Raw genomic sequence first — 16,227 nt, 5'->3', positions numbered from 1 at the left:
GTCTCACTCCCTTCCCAACCACTGCTTCCCTTATGCTTATATTATACACATTTAAAATATAGAGCCTATATCTTTCCGAATGTTTATTAGAGTATCGTGTAAACATTTGAAGTAAAACGGTGAAGTATTTTTCGAAATTTTTTTTAACAATGTTAAACAGCGACTTACCTTTATGTAGCAGTATAAACGGAATTTTCAGGTCTGATGGCGGGAATGAGATGTTTTTAAATGTACGGTTTTGAGCGGCGGTCTTTGCAAAATCATCGACTATTTTGTTATATTTAATTTCAACGTGTCCAGTGATCCACATAAATTATACCTTCTTGAGATTTTCGTTTTCCTTGGAGGCTTTCATAATATCCATTATAAGTTGCCTTGAGAAGGGTTGGTGTCTGCATTTCTTGGATTAAGCTTCTACAGGGTGGAGGAAAATAAAGGTGGCTCGGAGAACTGGGTCCGGGGTACAGAGAAACATAGTAGATGAAATGGAATACAGTACTAACCTGACTATAACAGATGTTTAAAGCGATCATCATTCATTTCTTGCTACTTTTGGGCCCTGGTCAGCAAGTTGTTGAAGGCGAATCGAAGCTGAACTACTGGAATTGCTGCAATCTTATCCGAAATGGTCTGCTTCAGTTCTTGAAGTCTATGAGGGTTCTTGTAATACACCTTAGACCTAAGGGCTCCCAACACAAAGTAATCGCATATTGACAGATCGGATGACCTATGTGGTCAGCTAGGACCGTGACCAGACTGACCTTTGTTAATAACTCTGTCAGCCGTGAAGACAGTGTAAACATGTTCCAGGGTCCGGTCGGTTGTATGGCCAGTTGCTGTATTCTGTTGAAGTAACTGTAGATCTTTTCCTACTCCGTTAATGCTGCCACAAATGGTTTCAAAATGTTGGCAATGTAATGCGCCGAAGTCAGCGTCTGATGAAAGAATAATGCAGCGTGCTGACACTGCACACCAAGCCCCAACCTTCTGATCATGCAGCGGCGTTTCTTGGAAATTATGCGGATTCTCTGCTGCCCAGAACCTGAGATTCTGTGAATTGATGTAACCACTTACGTGAAACCAGACTCCATCAGATATAAAGAACAAATCCATGTCCAACCTATTCATTACTATCTCAGTGAACAGCGACTCACAAAACTGGAGGTGCAGTGGAGCATCTGCTGATTGTAATGCGTGAACAAAAGACATTCAGTAGTGATGCATGTTCAGGTTGACATGAAGTATTTGCCCGCATGCTCGATGTGATATGCCGGTCTCTTGCGACAGGGGTCGGCTTGATGTGATAGGACTCTGAACCATTTTCTGGTGAGCTGCAGCCCAATTTTCTGGTGTGCAGGCACGTTTCGTCTGACGCCATTTTCAGACTACGCATTGCATGGCGCCCTTTATTGGCACTTTGACACCATTAAACTTCTCGGCAAACAACTGACTTCGTTGCCACGTATTTTTCCAGAACGGAGTTCCGCTGTGGGTACCATAGTCCCCTTTACACTGCTCCATTCGCACTGACACAGCCCTCACTACGCTCTGAACCGAAGTGGATCACGTCGCGGGGTGTGGTTATACGCATATATACGCGTCTAATCGTATGCACTCGTCCGAGCCACTTTTATTTGCCTCAGTCTGTGCAATCCGTTAAAATCAAAAAGCTTGGTTCCGTGAGATTCTGCGTTTAATGTAAAGCTTCAGGTATAGTTGTGGTTTCTACAGAAAGACTAGAAGTTTCACTGGGGAACGTAATCAGTACCTTGTAATTGTCATTAGCTATACTTTTCGACTCGTCTGTATATATCTCTAAATACTCCGGGAAATTATCAGCAATGCAGATTTGTACTAATTGCTCTGTTCCGGTAATGTTTTGTTGGAAAATAGAAAATGTCGGCTGTTGAAGTTATTCCGTTGTAATAGTAATCGGAATTAGGATAATGATAGAGGGCCTTGAACGGTTAATTCGGTATGTAAAGGGAGATGAAAATCTAACAATCATGGGGGATTAGAATACTATGGGAACGAACAGGAGACACAGCTACGGGACAACACAGGCTTATAATAGAAATGAGGAGGAGAAAGAGTAATTGTATCCGGAGGTAGGTTTCAGCTAGTAAAGTAAATTCACTGTTCACAACTCATAAGAGGAGGAAGTACACTTGAAAATGTCAGGTAACACGGGAAGATACCAGTGGGACACATAGATTCAGACCACAATTTAGTCGTGATGAATAGGGTGATGTTTAAGAGAATCGCCTGAAGTATCAATACGTAAAGAAGTGGGATACTGAAGTACTGGGAATGATGTAGGTTTCAAGTGATGTAAGGCTGTAGATACTGCGGTAATGTGTAACGCAATACGCAGTTCAATTCAAGGAATGGACATACCTAATGCGGGCAGTCACAGAATTAGGGCAGATGAGGGAGAAGAAATTTTTCTGTAACAGAAGAAAATGCTTAATTGATGAACGAAAGCAGAAAATACAGAAATGATCTGAGAAGGAAAGGGATACAGCGATATAAGTCACTTGGTAATGAAATCAGTAGAAAGAACAGGGAAGCTAAAGCGAATTGACTGTGGGATAAGTGTGAAGAAATCTTAAAGAAATACCGAGCGAGGTGGCGCAGTGGTTAGCACACTGGACTCGAATTCGGGAGGACGACGGTTCAGCTCCGCGTCCGGCCATCCTGATTTAGGTTTTCGTGTTTTCCCTAGATCACTTCAGGCAAATGCCGAGATGCTTCCTTTGAAAGGGCACGATCAATTTCCTTCCCCATCCATCCCTAATCCGAGCTTGTGCTCCGTCTCTAATGACCTCGTTGTCAAATGGTTCAAATGGCTCTGAGCACTATGGGACTCAACTGCTGTGGTCATTAGTCCCCTAGAACTTAGAACTACTTAAACCTAACTAACCTAACGACATCACACACACCCATGCCCAAGGCAGGATTCGAACCTGCGACCGTAGCAGCAGCGCGGCTCCGGACTGGAGCGCCTAGAACCGCACGGCCACCGCGGCCGGCACCTCGTTGTCGACGGGACGTTAAACACTGATCTCTTCCTCTCTCCTCTTAATGAAATGGTCCTCGGAAGGACAGATCTAGTATTCGAAAAAGGCTAAATAACCTTCGGGGAAATTAAAAGCAAAGCTGCAAGAGCAGGTCCACCGTTAACGCGGAAGAGAGAGCAGATCGGTGGAAAGAGTGGACAGTATCTACGAAGGAGAAGAACTGGGTCCTGACGTGATGGTAGAAGAAATGGATGTCAGTTTGGAAGATATAAAGTGTTTAGTATTAGAGAAAGAGTTTTGCTGAGGTTTGGAAGACTTTCGAAAAAAAACAAGGCAGAAGGAATAGATAAGATTCCTTTGCAATTTCTAAAATCATTGAGGGACGTGCAACTTAACGATTGGAGACTAAGACTGCAAAGACAGAAACCTGCGAGAACTATCACAAAATTAGCTTAACAGGCCAGACATCTCTGTTATGAATAATATGCAGAAGAATTTGACGGGTCTGTTGGATGACGATCAGTTTGTCTTTAGGGGAGACACAGTCATTAACTAGATGCAGTTCTCATGTTGCACTTCGCGACAGAGGACGAGACTTAAAAATCGAGACATCTTCATCTTCATAGTATTTGTCAACCACGAAAAAGCATTCGACTACGTAAAATGGTGTAAGATGTTTGAAACTCCCTGAAAAATAGATGTAATAGGGAAACATACAATATGTAGAAGAACAAGAGGGGCAGTAACAATTGAAGACCAGTAGAGAAGTGTTCGGATTGAAGAAAGTTATACGGCAAGACTGCATTCTTTCTCCCCTAGAGTTCGACCTACACGTCGAAGAAGCAATGATGAAAATAAAAGATTAACGAGTGGGATTGTAACTGTGTGCGAAAGGATATCAATGACAAGATTCGTTGATAACACTGCGAACAGATTAATGAGCGCAGAATACGGACTGAGAGTAAAAGTCAAACGACCCTGATGAAGATCAGCAAAAATTAGTTTAGCGATAAACTTAACATCAAAATTGGTTATCAAGTACTACACTAAATGAAGGAACTGTGCTGCCTTAGAAGCAAAATAACCCAATTTGGACAAAGCAAGGAGGATATAAGCCGTAGACTAGCTAAGCCAAAGGTGTAATTTCTCGCTAAAAGTAGTCTACAGTGCCTTAATTTGAGCGAAAAGTTTTTGAGAATATATGTCTGTGGCATAGCGTTGTTTGGAAGGATTCATAGACTGTGGAAACTGGGAAAAAGAAATTCGAAACGTTTGAGATGTGTTACAGAAGAAGTCTGTAAATTAAGCAAAATGATGAAGTCCTCTGCATTATCTGTGAAGTAAGGAATATTTAGAAAACACTGACGAGAAGAGAAGACAGGGTGAGAGTACGTGTGTTAAGACATCACTGAATCACGTCCATGGTACTAGAGGGAGAGTTAAAGGACAAAAACTATAGGGGAAGCAGAGGTTGTCACATGAGAGGATGTGGTGGTGGGTCCCATCAAACCAGTCTGATGATTGATGACCACCTGTCCTCCCGCCCACCCTCACCTCCCTCCAAAGAAAATAAGAAAAGTACATAACTATAATGTATAGTGAGAGGGCACAAGACAAGAAAACAGTACCGTAGTAGAAACACTAAAGGCAAGTTTATTGTACTATTTTACAGCTTGTCATCGTGGGCTCTTGGCTTCATTGAATGATTGAAGAGGTAAGGTTCAAATGGCTCTGAGCACTATGGGACTTAACATCTGTGGTCATCAGTCCCCTAGAACTTAGAACTACTTAAACCTAACTAACCTAAGTACATCACACACATCCATGCCCGAGGCAGGATTCGAACCTGCGACCGTAGCAGTCCCGCGGTTCCAGGAAGAGGTAAGAACAAATTGCATATAGCACAGAACTGTGCCACAACATCACACAAAACTTTATGCAATATTTTAATCCTCGCCTGACAGCAACTGACGTAAACATCGGCGGGAAACAGACCAAGTGATTCATTGGTCTGAAGACATGGTTCATTACAGAACAGGATAAAAGGCGTCACAGTGAAACCCTCCAATGTTTTCGGTATACAGGAGAAAAATAAACTGCAGATGAAAACCCGTGTCCAAAACCGTAGCAACAGAGCACCCCATTTATGTGAGACAAGACCTTTCTGTGCAGCAGTTAGCTCCATCTTCTCCTCTGGCGATCATTTCAATCAGTCGCAATCACTGAGGAACAAACAACATTGCGAGACGTTCCACTTACGTTCAATCAGCATACAATGTCACGTTTGCTGCCGAAGGGGTAGCCAAGTGGCAGGCGCCGGCGCCTATAATTTTGACACACTGTAGTGTCGTTGGATGACGTCTCCGGACATGGTTTCCTACCCTCAATTTGTTTCTAGTTTCTCAAGACACGCTCTATAACCCCTCGATGTGTATTCACAATGGACAGTGGACGTTACTAGCGTGAAAAGTTAAGTATTTTCGTCAGACGGGAAGTGTATTCGAATGGCGAGGCAGTTAAACCAACTGCTCACGTTGAGCGGGAGATCCGGGTTAGACTCTCGGTCCAGCACAAATTTTTAACTTTCAAAATTGAATTATTTAGACGCCCAATTGCGGCTAGAGTCAGACTCTTCTTTGAAATTTGATATTTACAGCCAATGTATCAAACAACAGTAAGGTTTCTGTTGTGTTGGACAATACACTTTAGTACGAGAAAGGAACGTGCTCCTAGCATAGTACAAGAAATGGCGAAAATGTCCTGGGAAGAGGGAACTAGATTTTCGACTTATCTAACAGCTTCAATGACAGAACTTAACAATAAGGACCCTTTCTCAGAGGAAACGATCCAGACAGGTGAGGTACTGATGTCTGGTATCTCCGAAGCGAGAAAGGAAAAGTGATGCAACCTCCTACAAGAGACGGACATGAAGCACAGCAGTAGGAAGGCATGGAAACTGCTCAAAAGTCTCAGTAACGACCCAACAGAACCACAACCAAATTACAGTGAAGTTACACCTTATCAGATAGCTCACCAACTGCTCATGAACGGAAAAACTAAAAGGAAGATCAGGAATGGCAAAATCAGAAGGAAATTGAAAGAGGAGATAAATTATATGTAGTTGTCTACCATCTTACAAAATCTGAAACGATTTGCACCGGTCTGAAACATAAAAAAAACTTACAAAACTTGTTTTTTGGACGTAAAATCCGAATAAATCTAGATTTCTGAAATCTAGTTTTCAATTTTATTGTAATAATGCATTTTGTTATTTATTTGATTCACTTTAAACTGTTTCCGTGCATTCAATTCACGAAAGAATGAATTTTACGTGCTAGAGTCAGCTCGACCTTTTTACAGTCGTACTACGACAGAGGGAGAAGATTGTTGGATAATTCTTCAGGCTATCCTGGCTATATGTTGAGATGTTGAATGATCGGATCTTCCGTCGGTTGTTCGCGTCGTTCCCCTACGATATTTTGGTGGCTTGACTCAATATCTGCCTTTGTGCAACCTTTGAACCGATTCGTACAAGTTTAAAGTACAGAATTGGCGCACTTCAAAAACCCCCAGAACAACGTGGTTGTTTTTTGCACGCAAAATCCAAACGAAGCAATATTTTTTTCAAACGGCTGATATTTATCTTACAGGTCCAATATACCAGTGGACAAAATTTGAACCACCAATTTCGCTCCAATCCAGACTTATTTAAGGGCGGCGGTTTTTGCGCGTAAAATCCGAACAGTGCACATACAAATGGAACCGTTAGCTGAGTATGAATTTAAGCCCAATTAAAATCTTTTGCAAAACCAATTAATCGATTCGCACAATTTGCCTGGGCGCCAGCTCCGGTTCGTTGTTCAGCCGTTGCTTAAAATACTGTTACTTACCTACAGAATAGTAAATGTTCAAATGGCTATACAAATTGAGGGCTAAACCAAAAATACTTTTTACACTACGTTCCTTCCTTCTGCGCGTGGCCCTTTCATACATATTTGTTAGAGGGGTTTCGGCTCTGTAACGATATCTGTAGGAATGCGTATCTCGGTAACTTAGGTGTGGACGCACAACAGGGTTCGTGCCTCTTACAGGAATACAGGACTCGCTACGAGCAAGTAGGTCAATGGACAGCGGACTCTACTACCGCGTAACAAGTTGAGAAATTGCGTTGGACGGGAAGCGTGTCTGGATGGCCGAGACGGTTAAGACAACTGCTCGCGTTAAGCGGGAGATCCGGGTGCGGAAAAAACTTTCAACTTTCGCCCTCGAACTACTTCGATTCCCGACTGCGACTAGAGCCGATCTCTCCTCTGAAATTAAAAAGTACGTACCTGTCAGACAACTCATTCTGTAAAGTGAAGGGTTACTTAGATAACACAGTAGTAGTTTAATAAAAATTGTAGCATAGGTAATAATAACGGTAATAAAATACCTATCATTTCACTTAACTCTTTCATATTAAGTGTTTTCCTTCTTTCTTCTTCTTTCCTGGAGAGAACTTACTCCCACAGCCACGCAATGCTTCTCCTGTTTCTAAGCTCAACATCTTACTCATAACAGAGGTATGCTCATTCAGTTTTTCAGGCTAGCAAATGGGAAGCTGCGGCACAGAAAATGGAAACAAGCATCGTCGCTACGGCCCTGACGTCATGTGATAGCGTATAGTGTTACATTATGAAACAATGTGTGTATAGTGCACGTATTTCGTAGTGAATGGGAGTGAGAAACGAATAAACAGTGTAGCCTCAGCCTTTTACCTTATTAAACAAGTTCTTTATGAAACTGTATCGTACACTAGCGATAAAAAGATTAAGGTAGAACTCTTTTAAACAGATCGACCTTGCATTTTGGAGGGCGGTGACTCCAATTTTCTGCCACACATCCTGATTTAGGTGCCCCGTCATTCCCCTAAATTATTTCAGGCAGATGCCGGGATGGTTCCTACTTTAAGGGCATGTCTGACTACTAGTTCCATCTTTGTCAAACTAGACCTGTAAGTATATAAAAGCGTGTGTACAAAAAATTACGATTTTTTGTTGTTTTTAAATTTTAATACCAAGATATTTCCAGTATCCTTGTAAAAGTGTTGTACGGATGAATAAATCTACTACTACTACTACTTCTTGTACATGGCCCAGAGGAACGCCATCCAATGGTAGACCGGCGGCAAGCTGGAGTGAAAGTCAATTGTCGCCGAACACAACCAGCGAATCGCAGACCTCCGTTTACAGTCTATATCTCTTATTTAATATAAAAAACTGCTTTTGAAATTCAAGGCACACAGGCAAAGAGAATCAGTCTCCCACCAAGATATCTGGAAATATTAATTGCTTTTTAATGCTGCAATTACTATAAATGACATAAAGAGCTGAAGTACGCGTCCCTGATTAGCTGGCGCAAATAAAGGACGTGCGAGCTGTTCAGAAGACATACCAAACGAGAAACCAATTGGGCACTCAACAGCGGATGCGGCACTCTTCTTCCTCGGTACTCACCAGCTGGCGGATGAGTTTGACTGCAGTACTAGATGTTGTGTATCGGATATCTTGCTCCAGTGTCATTGGTTTTCCCTATCCAGAAACAATCAATAGACTAGCCATTTAAGTGCAAATAATTAGTGCAAGATATAAATAGTGCTTCCAACGCTTTAATCCAAATGCATTGCCCTTGGGGTGTCACAAATTGTAATAAACGATACGGATAAATGCGAGTAGGATTCCGTAGGGTTCCGTAAAACTTAATTATGTATATAGATAATTCCTCCCGGGAATCTAGACTGTCGACGATTTTTTCCTGTTATCGATATCGATACAAACAACATATATTATTTCTGAAAAAAAGTAAACAGAAGGACAGACAGGTGGATTACAAATGATCAAAACAATTTTTTTCGAGTGATATAATTACAAATTAACAGGCTTCGGATATTTTTCCCCTTTTTGTGCTGTGAAACCAAGCTACTTGCCAAATTTCATCGTTGCAGGTCAACGGGATATACCCCATAGTTTTCATGAATGCGTTTGCGAATATATGTAGACGTATGTGGAATAAATGGCCGTATCTTTTGATTGTATTGACTTTCAGTTTTTTCCACCACCAAGGGACGTCAATATTCGACGTAAATTTCAACTTGATAGTCCACCATTTTTAACAGTCGGATGGACAGATGGACACCAAAGTCATCCTATAAGATTTCCGTTGTTACCGACTGAGTTATGGAACCCTAAAAACAGTCTCAACTTTGGCTATTCCGGGTTGGGAACCTGGTGGTGACCTTGACGTTTTTATTTTCGTTTTTGCTGCAGATGCTGTATGCAGAGTATTAAGTGTCATCGTTGTGCAATAAGGCACAGAGGCAAAAGTGTAGGTGGGGGTCAATTGTGTTTGTACAGTACAAAGCAGATCTCGGTCCGCTAGTTTCCGCGAGTTACGGAATACGCACGTGCAAGCAAAATACAAGAGTAACACTTTAAACCTCAAATGCACACGCTAATGGCATGAGCACAATGTGAAATAAATGAACGTAATACGGGTGCAAGGCTAAAAAAAGGTTTTCAGTGTTTTTAATTCAATAATTTTGAAATACAATTAATTACAGTTACTAATCTTATTCGTAAGCGTACTGTATCTATCAAATTTGTCAAGAGTAATAATGCTGGCAACTCGTTGCGCGCATGCGCGGGTGGTGGGGGATGCCGCGACGAGCTATGAGTGCAGAAGGCAATCGAGTAACAGTGGGTGAGATGTGGCTGTCATTTGTGTAACATAAGGCTGTATTGGAGTGGTACTGGAATCACGAGAATATCACGCGGTACAACTACAGCGGAACAGTTAGACACTTTACAGTAGGCAAGATCTGGACGGCAAAGATGATCTACAAGCCCAGCGTCCAGTGATATCCCTGATCCGGATGGGACTTCGATATCTACAGCCTGACTTTGGATAGCATTCATAGTGACATTAACACGGATAGATAAATAACTGTGAATGTCGAAGAAATGTTACTGAAACGCCTACACCAATGGAAGTCCCTATGCTCATACTATTACAAGATACGAGACACACTATAATAGCCACGAATTTGGAAGTCTGTTGGAGCGAAGTGTTACGAAGGGAAAAAGGGACCTTAGATTATCCTCAGATATAACGTGAATCGTGCAGTACTCCTGGAAACTTTTTGACTAACTTAAGGAGCACTCTTATACAGCGACATGTGATGATACAACTGCTGCGATAGAACTCACCGATTTCGTGCTTATCTGCAGATGTAGCCATTTCCTCAGCGTCAAAGTCATCACCAGTATGTTCAGGGACTAAAGACACCTGTAAAGAGAAACACGTTTGTCATACGAACAGATGAACACTCATTCTTAGCTAGTGCTAACAATAGGTTTATGCTGTAGATAGAGAATTTCTAACATGAAGTTGCTATCATTTTTAAGAAAATTTTTGTGGTTTATCTTATGTACTTTTATGTTCGTTGTCTTTCCAAATGAAACAGAAAAACTACGAAATTGCACACAAGCAAGATGTTAAACCAGGTGTATCTTTCAACGTACTCTGTCGATACAAGTAGCGGAACGTTTGTGGCCGATACTGAAATAATATCGAATCGTGCTGCCCGGTTAATGCTAAGTAATCGCCACATTTACTCCTTTTACGTTGCTTTCTTTATTTGAGTAACTTCATGAATAGCTTGACTACTGGAATGTATAAGTAGTAACTTGCAAATCACGAAAGCCAAGACATGGTTTAAAGTAGCAGGTTCTCTTGAAATAACATCACCAACCACAATCATAATATAGCTCGCTGTAACGAAAAGTAATCACTAGACATACCGAAGCCAGGAATAAATTCGTTCACCTGCTAATGACACGCAGCGAGGTGAAGCGGTGGCAGTTTCGTGGAAACGAGGGGAGGTAAGTGACTGCTCTAAAGTCGCGTCGATGACGTGGTCAGTAGAAACGAAACACAGACTGGGACAGATAATTAACGTCAATTTGATTGTAGATTTAGGGAAGCCACAGAAGAACCAAACTCTAGATAGCCGGACAGGAATTTGAAACTCGCTCGTAGAAAATGGGAGTTGAGTGGCTTAACGACTAATAATTTCGTGTGTGGTTCAATGGCCTGCTGTGGTCTTTCAGCTGGACGCCACTTTGACATCTTGCATCTCCCTAGCCTACAGTCAGTAATCATACCGGAGAAAGGGATCTGCAGCTTAACGTGGAATCTGGAACACGTGTTGTTCCTGGCGGATTTTCACATCACTGAGAGGCGAAGGCTTGGTTAAAGGCAGACTGAAATACTCTGTGGTCCGACTGCGATTCAGTACCCTTTCGGTTTCCAGGCACGAATTCTAACCCTAGATGACCAGGCCTGAAGACTTGTCCACTGCGCCACTTCTCTTGATCCAACTACATGGGGGATGTAGATAAGTGTAAGAGTGTCTAAGAAGACGGTACAGCACATTGCCAGACACGCTTACTAAGTGCGACGTAGAACGACCTGATATAGTGATACGTGAGAGCGGCGAAGGCTATTCTCAGAACATGTGTCGCCAAGTAGAATCCTGTCGATTTATTACCACTGTCAGGAAACACTGTCCACAAGGAATTCACGTCAGGGCTGCGGGTGACAGATAATCATGACGGCCAGTACTGCCATTGTTTGTCCTGGGTCGTAGCTAAAAATCATTTCTCTACAGGGTGGGCACATCACTGCACGGCGTCAGCGCAGGCCATCCTCGGTCTGCTTCCGAGAGAAAACTCCGGAGGAAATGGCATCGCATGGACATTTGGAGCAGAATTGCAGCCTAGAGAAGCGAGGTAGTTTAATTATGTCTGATGTAATATTAACGGAGGTAATATTTATTTACATTATTTCTGCCCATCAAGGTAACCGAGTACAGTGGCCAGAGACAACAGCAATGCACATTTGAGAAATGAAAATGTGTTATCGACTGAAAGGAACTACAATTATCCTTCGGTGTGATTATGTATGGTGTGTTTATCGTAGACTCTGTGCTGTAACTTGCACGTTAGACAAGTAATAATTCAGAATTCTTGTTAGTATACCAAATATCAAGGAATGTATTTGTCACTTTACTCAAATAATTCGCATGTACGTCTCTCAGTGCAAAGAAGGCAGTATCTGCGAAAATAGTTGAATTGGATTCAGAGCTGAGAATAACTTGTGAAATACAGGAATTTTTGTTGAAATAGATATTTATTTCAATACATTTTTTATTTCTATAAAATGTGTTATTTGGAGATGAAGTCCGATTTAACAACAGAAAACTATAGTTGAAGGAAGTATTTGTTAAATACGACGACTGTGGGTGTTTATTGTAAAATGACGGTAAAGTATTTATGACAAGATATTTCACTGGCCTGGTTAGCATAAAAAGCGATATGTATCGCATATAGAGCTAAATATTTGTCGTAAACGCCTAGGGAACCTCCCCAGCAGCTATCACTTGTGATTTTATTCAGGAGTGGAACATTACAGAAACAGCTTTGCATGTATATTTTCCCGCACATAACCTGTGTAAGGTTGCAACTCGGCAAAACCTTCGGGGTGGCTCAAACAAAAGGAGGATCAGGGGTGTTCTCGAAATGTTTAAATTACAGCGAAACGAGTAATTTGAATGACGTGCAAGGTATCCGGACTATAACAACCATAAAGAGCTGTTGGACAACCAGGACGAAATATTGATTGGAAGACTGAGGAACTGTTCAGACGCCTAATGGGAGAAGGTTTCTCTCCCCCCCCCCCCCCCCCCCCAACCACACACAATGGCCACTTTTCAGACGGTGTATGAGAACTCTATCATAAATGTGTATACTGAGTGTGGGTGAGTTTGTGTTATACATTCACGAGTGAATGGAGAAGGTGAGACTCAGTGCCAGCACACAATCTACTTCTTTCGAATGATACCAAAAGGACCGCTTGGATTAACGACCCTGTCCGAAGGACGGATCACACTCCACTGAGTCACAAGGCCTCACTTCGTGAGACACTGGAGAGGACTTTGGAATTTAATCCTGGGAATCAGGAACTTCACACCATAACCTGTCCTTCCTTCGCCGGCCAAATACTAGGGGCGAAAATTTCTTGCACTACTGGGATTTGAACCGGGTATCTCAGAGTCGAGTGCTGCCACACAGGCGTGCGTTATTTCAAATGGTTCAAATGGCTCTAGGCACTATGGGACTTAACATCTGAGGCCATCTGTCCCCTAGACTTAGAACTAATTAGACCTAACTAACCTAAGGACATCACACATCCATTCCCGAGGCACGATTCGAACCTGCGACCGTAGCAGCAGCGCAGTTCCAGACTGAAGCGCCTAGAACCGCTGGGCCACAGCGGCCGGCGTGCGTTAGTGACATCGGCTACTGGTGCAGATTGGCCGTAACGATGCCCACGTTATTTATCAGTTCAGTGTTCCATTATTGCGGTCTGACTGTTTAAGACGAGTAACATCCAGAGGCAATTACAAAGATGAAATGTCCCACAAAGTCCACAGTTTTGGACGCTACTGAAAGATTTCTGGGACGACGAAGTACAATTTGTCAGGAACGTCATCCAAGCTATGTGTCCACCTGGGACAATTATTGTGCCAGCAGTGGTTCAACTTTGCTATCTCCTTCATCGAGAACGTCATACTGTTCATCTAAAAGAAAACGGCATATGTTATTGCTCAAGCTCATGTCCAAGATCAATGACCCCCAAGTTCATTGATGTGGCGGGAGTTACAGATCGCGAGTTAGGCTGATCTCTTAACGTTAGTAAGTACATACTTACCGAAAGTATTTAGAATATCTCCAATGGCCTCGGCATCGCAACACATTCACCTTTAACCTGGGTGCCTGGCTGCACATAACCTACTACAAAATGATCAGGGACTTGGCTGTTGACAACTGAGCACCCGGAACATGTGGCGCAGGTGTAACGACCTAAGAGCCAAATTTTCTAGAAAGATTTTACAAGACATTAACTGAAATTTTGAGCTTGGCATGACTGAAATCGAAGGTATCGGCATATAAAAAATTGGTCCTATTTTTAGGAGAACTTCGATCACTCGAGTAGAGAACAGTAGGCAGAAACTAGCCAATTAAATGCATTTCGGGAAAAAAGAACAAAAGAGCCGGAATGGGCTATACATACTCAGCGAAAATTGTGCTCTGTTTACAATAGAAACTAGATAAAATAATCTGCATTTCTGGATAATACCATTGTTTATGTCACGAATGTGTTCTCGCCCACTGTCTAGTCGTATTTAAGATAAAGCCGGCAAGGTCCGCGCGGAGAGCATAGAGGCGTTTGCTGTTGCGCCACTCTGATGACTTTGGCACAGCTTCTGTCGATTTTGTGTTTGTAGTTATTGGCATTCCTCCGGTCGACCTTCAGACCGCAGACGACAGACAAATGAGTTTTCTTACTACTATAGTGTCAACCAAATCTGAAATCAGCTATCAAAGCGTCAAGCTGAAGGCTGACGTTGGCTGATTTATTAGTGACAGTACTAAATTGGTAGCTGGACGAATGATTCGGAAAAACGAAGAAAATGGAGTAGACGGCGGAACTGTGAAACTTTACTAAAGCAAGAACATTAAGCTGATCCATTTTTCTAGCACAGTGTTTTCCAAATGAAACATGGAAGCTTTTCGGAATACTATACCAAATGGCTTAGCACGACACCTACGGATGTAAAGAAGCAGAAACCCCAGAAAATGTTGAGTGCGCGCGCAAGTATGTGTGTGTGTGTGGGGGGGGGGGTTTCTTGGCTATGGGCGTTTTCCTCATGCTGTTGAGGAAGTAATATATATATATATATATATATATATGGTACCAACGACATAACAATGCCCACAAACTACTCAGATAGCGATGTCGAAGTTCTTGGTCAGACCAGTACCCAATGAACGACAGTTTTACGCATATAATATAGCAGAAGAGAAGAGGTGAACGCGTCTGTATCTTTATCTGGCACTTATAACCTAATGGATCACTACTCAGTGACTAAATGTTGAACTGTCCAGCATTAAATACATGCTGCGAAAATATTTAAGAGTAATTTCGTTGTAGCAGGATAATTTGTTTTAACATTCATACGACATGCCGTCTGATTAGGAAAGAATTATTGATGAAATAAATGAAGTTTACTACAATCTCAGTCTTCCTCTACAGTTTTTACCCTCTACAGCTTCCTCCAGTACCATGGAAGTTATTCCCTGATGTCTTAATGTCCAAATCCTTCTTCTTGTCAGTATTTTGCAAATGTTCCTTTCTTCGCCGATTCCACGGAGAACCTCCTCATATCTTACCTTTCAGTCTGCCTAATTTTCAATATTCTTCTGTAGCATCACATCTCAAACGCTTCGATTCTCCTCTTTTCCGGTTTTCCAACAGTCCATGTTCATTACCGTACAATGCAGTGCTCCAAACGTGCATTTTCAGAAATATCTTTGTCATATGAAGGCCTTTGTTTGATACCAATTGACTTCCTTTCTCTCGAAAAGCCGTCTTTGCCTGCTCCAATCTGCTTTTTATGACCTTGATCCGTCCGTCATGAGTCATTTTTCTTCCAAGGCAGCAGACTCCGTTAACTTCGTCTACTTCGTGATCACCATGTGGAGGAAGATACGGCTTATGAAATGAATGTATGATCATCATCTTCCTCACATAGTCACACTTACTTTGCACCATGCGTCTATGATATAAATATTGAGAGAGAAATGTACATCGTTCATGATTAAATATCTCATTAAAATGCCTCTTACTAATTGTATGTCGTTCCCGCAATAACCAAAAGTTGTCTCATTATTGATTTCACCACTATAAATGAAGCAATTGAAAGTTCGACACTACAATAACTATGTAACGGCTGCTATACAACTGTAACGGCTACACATTATTATTATTATTATTATTATTATAATTTGTGGCAGTGGTCTTCCAGTTCCTGTCAGTTCGGAAGTAATGAGTTCAGCAGTTAAGTAATTTACAAACAGTAAATATAGCGCACACAACTTTACTTGATTGATTTTAAGTAGATTAGATTAGATTCCGTTGCTGGGTTTGGATGAAGCAAATGTCGCCAGGGAGAGAAATGGTGCAATGTGCGTAGTTAGTCTTCTTTCCAGAGAAGGATTTGTGTGAGCACAAATTGTCATTGACTCATCAAATCGTAGTTTAATAA

At 41.9% G+C, this 16,227-nt stretch overlaps 1 protein-coding gene across 2 annotated transcripts in view; it reads right to left on the bottom strand.

Moving 5' to 3' along the window:
- The window catches only part of LOC124796303 (ras guanyl-releasing protein 3-like), a 305,024-nt gene that overhangs the window by 201,899 nt on the left and 86,898 nt on the right, over nt 1-16,227 (bottom strand). For both annotated transcript variants that reach the window (XM_047260429.1, XM_047260430.1), the window contains exon 2: nt 10,265-10,343. In XM_047260429.1, the coding sequence (XP_047116385.1) occupies nt 10,265-10,295 (31 nt within the window). In that variant the 5' untranslated portion in view covers nt 10,296-10,343. The remainder of the gene's footprint in view (nt 1-10,264; nt 10,344-16,227) is intronic.

Source organism: Schistocerca piceifrons, chromosome 4, assembly GCF_021461385.2.
Source record: "Schistocerca piceifrons isolate TAMUIC-IGC-003096 chromosome 4, iqSchPice1.1, whole genome shotgun sequence".
In the NCBI taxonomy this organism is placed as follows: Eukaryota; Metazoa; Arthropoda; class Insecta; order Orthoptera; family Acrididae; genus Schistocerca; species Schistocerca piceifrons.
The sequence above is the reverse complement of the archived record's forward strand: the minus strand, read 5'-3'. Positions and strand labels throughout refer to the sequence as shown.